The sequence below is a fragment of the Macadamia integrifolia genome, unplaced genomic scaffold (assembly GCF_013358625.1).
Source record: "Macadamia integrifolia cultivar HAES 741 unplaced genomic scaffold, SCU_Mint_v3 scaffold_252A, whole genome shotgun sequence".
Classification (NCBI taxonomy): Eukaryota; Viridiplantae; Streptophyta; class Magnoliopsida; order Proteales; family Proteaceae; genus Macadamia; species Macadamia integrifolia.
The window spans coordinates 62772-69140 of record NW_024870656.1 but is presented as its reverse complement, the minus strand read 5'-3'; the positions used below and the strand labels follow the sequence as shown (position 1 = coordinate 69140).

The window sequence follows — 6369 nt, the reverse complement described above, 5'->3', positions numbered from 1 at the left end:
GCATAGATGCTAGCGTCGTGATAAACCCTCACGCGATGTTGGATTCAGTAGTGGGTATGTCCTACATGCGATGTTGGATTTGATGTAGTGGTATTATGGGGGATTATTAATAAGGACGTATATGGTATCGAAAAAACCATGTAGGGACCGGTATGCTCTTAACTCACAACTAGCTTGTATCCTTGGGGACTAATAACGTATATTCATGACTGGGGATACCACCTATGTTGCAGTAGTACTAATACCATTGTGGAGTTAGAATCTGTTGATTAGATTTGTTTGCTAATAATCCGGATCATGGCATTGCATCATATAAATGCATTCATATTGGTTTAGTTAGGCATTTACATTGTTTTATTTCATAATTTGTTGTGGATGTTTGTGGGCACCCCTTACTGGGCTTCTTGGAAGGTCACCCCTATTGTTGCCCCCTTTTTAGTTGTGGATTCAGGGAACCATTCAGAGACTATAGCTAAGGAGCTGACCCTTTATGGAGGTGACCTCTAGGACGAGGAGCTTGTCATGCACGAGGATGGATGTGTATGCGATGATTGTACTTTCGGAGCACGATGAGGATGAGAGTATCATCTTTCCTTTATATTTTTGTTTACATATCAGATGTAGCCCTAGGGGAATAACTATAATTAACATTCTACTGAGAAAATATTTTGATAAATATGGTTAATATTATTAGACTTCACCAGTTATGTATATTTGACTATTATTGTTATCTTGTGATCATAGAATCATTTCATAATTTTATGCGCTTAAAGTACTGCATCATGGATCCTAGATGGATTTTTGACACGTATGCATGTCCATTTCACCAGCCTTCAGGTGAGTGGAGGTGGGGTGTGCACTTCCTCTTTTGGAAGGCCCATCTTATACCTTTCCTCAAGGGTCAGAAAATCTATGGTTACATCACTAGTGTTATGCCTCGTCCGATTGACCTTGCTGCCACCGCTGCCGATTGGGATGATTAGGTTGCAATGATTATAGCCTTCTTAGTGCATTTCTCTCAGAGAAGGCCCTTCCTTTTATCATTGAAAAAGCAACAAGTAAGGGGATCTAGGAATCCCTCACTGCTACTTATGGCTCAGCCTCCAACAACCGCATCATGTCCCTCAGTCTCGATCTTTAGGATCTCTCTCAGAAACCTGATGAGTTTGTGGCTAACTTCATGTAAAGCGCCAAGAAAACCTTTGGATACTTCCAATTATCTCAACCATATAATTGTCTTTATTACTTAAATTATTAGGGTTTTATGATTTTATTTCTTTAATGATGCTTGGATCCAATTATTTGTTTTAGTTCAATCACTTTGAATTTTCATGATTGATCTGCTTCGGTGGAAATCAAATCAGTAATTTTCTTAGTTTTATCCTTAAAATTTTATCAACATACCATTTATGACATTATTAAATTACTAGCTTAATTATCCCAAAATTTAGTGCAACTAAGGTCATTAATATATGGGAGAAGGATAGGTATGCCACCGATATCAAGTATGCTAGTGGATAGCACCAATAGGAACACATGATGGAGTATCATTCAGGAAGGATATGGGGGTCATTTCAGAAAAAGGGAAGAGAGAGATAGACACAATGGGTGCTAGCATACTTGATATCAGCAGCATACCCAACTTTTTCCCTTAATATATCATCTTAAAGTTCTCCTAATAAAGGTAAACATAAAAGAAGACGAATCAAAATTGGATTTAAAAAGAAGATAGAATCACAACGGAAGAGATTATGAATAATTGTGTCATACACAAATTTTCATCATTAAAGGTTCTATTTCTGTCCCTAATATTAAGTTTCCGTTACTAACGTTTCCAATAAATATAAATATGTTTGTTTTCATAAATAGAAATAGAAAACATACATAACCAGAAATAGAAATAAAAATGAACGGCAACATATTTCATACAAAAAAAAAGAAAAAAAAATATTAATTTTATTTAAGATATAAATTGAACAGAATCATAAAAGTATTCAGAACAGAAATAGAAAAGTGTTCTAGAATTGAAAACATAAATCTATTCCAGAACAGAAACAGAAATCTGTTGCGAACAGAAACTTAAATAAATAGAAACTAAAACAAACCAATTTATGGTTAATTAATATTTTATTTTACAAAAAAAATTACGCTAAAGGAACTCTTGTCGGAATATTCCGATCAACATCGAAATGTTGACACCGACGAGCAGATTTCTACGGCTCATCGGCTAACCAGACGAGTAAAAAATCTAGATCGGCGGGTCGACTGGATCAGATTCGGGTGGTCAATTTAGGTCAATTTGGTTTGATCTAGGTTGGGTTTAGTACACTCAAACCATGGTTCAAAATCAAACCCCTAATGGGCTTTAGATCAATTTTAGGATTCACTAAGGCATAAGCCCAATATCAATTAGAATGAACTTAGGCCCATGCAATTTAAAACACTTTAAGCCCAAACCACTCAAACTCAAATATAACACAAACACTATGTTTTTCAACCTCTTGACCTCACGAACATAGGTTTTTTTCTTCTAAAGAGAAATTAATGTCTCTATTCCAGCCAATACAAGTGACGATTACACGAAAAATAGTCGAAGATTCATCACCCAGGTCCGGCGAACATCATGCTGGAAAAGAAACTTAAAACCCCGTTAAGAAAACAAATAGATTTAAAAGAAAAAAAAAAAAAAAACTCTTAATGATCGATCGATTTTTAAAGAAAAACGATCCAAAGTCTATTAAGCAAACCTTAGCTCTTATATCATTGATGAAATTTAATGCATCATAATTCCTAAACCATATTAGCGATCTTTCTAGCACACTAATGAATCATTTTAATATAATAAGAGGGAACAACATACCATTCACTATCGTTGATGTATCTAGCGGAGCCTGACCTGCTTAATATCGTCCTTGTAAGAATGAGCAACATTCTTCTTATTCAATGGAGATAGGTTTCTCCCCTTCGTATTTTCTCAATGCACTCCTTTAATCGGTGAAATTAGTATGTAACCATACAATGGGGGACCTAGTCTCTTTTAATAACATAACGTTCGTCTCCCATTAAGGTAAGCCAATCAATCAGAGAACAAATCTTCCCTATTACTATCAAACTAATATGATGAAAACCCTTAATAAAATCCAAGACGTTTAAAATCAAATCAAATATTAGGTTTTCATAATAGAATCCAATCAATGGTCATGGGACAAATCAGGAATTAAATCCTCATAAACCATACCAAAAGATTCACTTCCCACTCTACTAGACTTCTCGCATAAAATAGCCTTAAAGCTAGACTAAATTCTTCCAGAAAACCAAACTTCTCCTCCAAAACATGGGAGGGCTTGTATTTATATATGTAAGAGGGTCCATAAGGTCTCAAATTCGTGTATGGGTTGTAAGATCAATCCTCATCATCAGTAGGGAAGAAATCTGCATCAATGGTGGGGATTTCCCAACAAACTTGTCCAATGGGGTGCAAGCATGAGTTTCTCTTATGAAAATGGGTTTCTTAGGCCCTAAGAATGTACTGTTTCCAAGTGATTCAAAGACTCTTCTTCTCATTATTTTGTGTACTGCACTCCTGCATGATCCACCATCGGAATTTCTGAATTTCCATACTATGGGTATTTGGGTAATTCTACTAACGATGTGTGCACGAATTTGGGACTATGAAGCATACTCAAAATCTATAAATACAAAACCACCAAGCCTCGAAGAAGATATTCATCATCGTCAAGGTGACTTCTGGGGTGACAAAATGATGAGTCTACAAAGGCCCTGGGGATTAACAATCTTTGGATTAAATATGATTCAATGGCATTTGTGATTTTGGTTTAGGAAAACCGCATCACTTGGTTGTATTTGCGGAAGTGGACTTTTTTTTTTTTTTTTTGCAATATTTATTGGGCTCTATCAATTGGAAGATTACTCATTGTTATTAGGAGTCTAACTTGATAGCGAATTATCTATCCAAGGGTGTAGCAAAATTCAGAGTTCCCTCATCTTAGTAACATTATTAGTAGATCTAGATTTTGTTTTCCTTAATTTGTTAGAGTTGGATCCTCCCTGCTGATGGCAATGCCGTAGGTGGGGGGTTTCCTCTCTCTTCTATATTCTTGTATTTGTCTGGCTCACCTTTTTTTTATTTTCAAGAAATTGTCCAAGGGGACTTTACTCACGCACACTAGAGAGGTAGGGGAAAGTGATACGTAGAGAGAAAAATACACTAAATATACACTCACACGCCCATATAACATGATTCGATCCATTGACCTCCTGTTAATTGTGTACTCCTGTTTTTATTTTTGTTTTAATATAATTTTCTGACATTCCAGCACCAAAAAAGGAAATATATATATATATTTTAAAAACTTTGGGTCTATGCTACCAAAAAAAGTAGTCCTTTTTACAAGACAGTGATCCCGGTGTTTTCCAACTAAGAATGCAGCCTATACTATATAGGTCCATACATATGGCTAACATTCTTATTCTATTTATTAGATGGTTCTACCAAAAAAAAAAAAAAATTATTAGATGATTAATATCGTCCGACCCTACTTAGATCACACATTCCCTGAGGTGCGACCCATTCCTTATATTGTGAACAGATATGAAACATGGCAATTTATATGTTGTAGCCCCCTAGTCCAGTCTATAGGTAAACTGCTAACTCCCAAGTGGTCTTCTTTATAGAACATTTCTTTTTTCCTTCTCTCTCTCTCTCTCTCTCTCTCTCTCTCTCTCGGATCAGATTTGAGTTAATATAAAAGGAACACAAAAGACTCATGGGCATGCCCATGCCGCACAACTCAATCTAAGCAAAAGATTTGAGAAACCTCTATTTTGAGCCCCAGTCGACCTTTCTTGATGCTTACTTCCTCGGTTACGTCTATGTCTCTCACAAAAGACAAAATAGAAAAACACACAAAACCCACGCCGGCCGCACGTAATCTTAATTATTTTCTTATTCCACTTGTCAGCTTACCAAATATTTGCACCAATATAAAACCCAAACTACCTTAAAGTACTTCAAATCAAAACAACTCACAAGGCCCTTTTTCTTTTGTTTCCATTTACTTCTATTTTGATGGCTTCTGCTAATTCAGGCTACTACTTCGGTGATGATAAGTGGTACCATTCAGCTGCTAAGGTCATTTCTTTATGTGTTCTTATTGTAATCGTTATGTTCATCTATATCTATGCTTGGAAGACTTACAGACGCCATGCAAGGGAAGCTTCTCAGACATCCATTAATGGAGTTTCAGCTTCTCATCAAGAAGTGAATCCTCACCAACAACCCATCCACAGAGGTGGTCTCCATCCTTCTGTCATCGCTTCACTGCCCACCTTCCTCTACAACGACACTAGTACCACAACAGAATGTGCAGTTTGTTTGTGCAACTTGGAAGAAGGAGAAATGGCTAGACTTATACCTACATGTAACCATATGTTTCACTTGCAGTGCATCAATATGTGGTTGAGTTCTCACTCCACATGTCCCATCTGTCGTTCTCCTGCCCAAGCCTCAAACCCAACTGCTCTGCATCATGAGATGAGCATTTGGGTACCCTCTATGGGTCCACAAGTGAATTCATTTAGCCCTGCGAAAACAAGTTCAGAGGGTACATCTGATGATTCTTCTTCAAAAAATTCCTGGGATGATGCTAATTTGATTAGCATAGACAGGAGAGTTCAGCCTCACGGACAGCAAACAGATGGGGATAAACGTTGATGATCTAGATATTGAGGCAGTAATTATAGGTACAAGTATTTCCTCTCTCTCTCTCTCTCTCTCTCTAAACATGTTTTCTTAATTATTGGTACATATATAGAGATGATATGTTACAATAGATGGGTTATGGGGGTGGATGGTTTTATGCATTCCCTTTTTCTTCTGTACAAAGTAATAATACAAATCGATCATTTCAAACTTGTATCAAATGTTGGGGTTTCAAAAGGCAATGGAAGTAATCATGATGCGAGTAACACAATGTGGAGATTTATAGGTACTTAATTATTTTTTTTCAAATGCTAGCTTTTAAGGATGAATTCTTCTTAAGTCTCTAACAAGCGGTATCAGAGCCAAGATTATAACAGAACCAGCGGTGTGGGAAAACTACAGTTGCTTCCGAAATGTCGTAGTTTGCACTGAAATTAAGTTGGTCAACCATCAGAGAACACTGTTTGCCGTCCTCCATTACTAAAAATGGAAAGAAAGAGCATGTCTCATGTAGCTGTCCAGATAGATTCGGTCGAGATGTGTTTGGCTAAGAAGTTAATAAACCTGAATTGAGCTTTGGAAGAGTAGATAATTGGATATACCAATAGGATCTGAAGAAGTGAGATAAGCCATGAAGGTGAGGCCAG

General features: G+C 36.6%; 1 protein-coding gene across 1 annotated transcript; it reads left to right on the top strand.

The window, feature by feature from the left end:
- The first annotated feature begins 3649 nt into the window (after positions 1 to 3649).
- On the top strand, positions 3650 to 5734 carry LOC122071527 (RING-H2 finger protein ATL40-like). Its single transcript, XM_042635897.1, has 2 exons — positions 3650 to 3740; positions 5109 to 5734. The coding sequence occupies exons 1-2, from the start codon at positions 3650 to 3652 to the stop codon at positions 5732 to 5734; spliced, it is 717 nt and encodes a 238-aa protein (XP_042491831.1).
- Positions 5735 to 6369: the final 635 nt, after the last annotated feature.

Bases quoted from the DNA above. Each gene is read 5' to 3' on its own strand.
- LOC122071527 (XM_042635897.1), top strand. From the start codon at position 3,650: ATGTGTGCACGAATTTGGGACTATGAAGCATACTCAAAATCTATAAAT. The intron at 3,741-5,108 runs GTGACTTCTGGG...CTGCTAATTCAG, and splicing joins AGATATTCATCATCGTCAAG to GCTACTACTTCGGTGATGAT.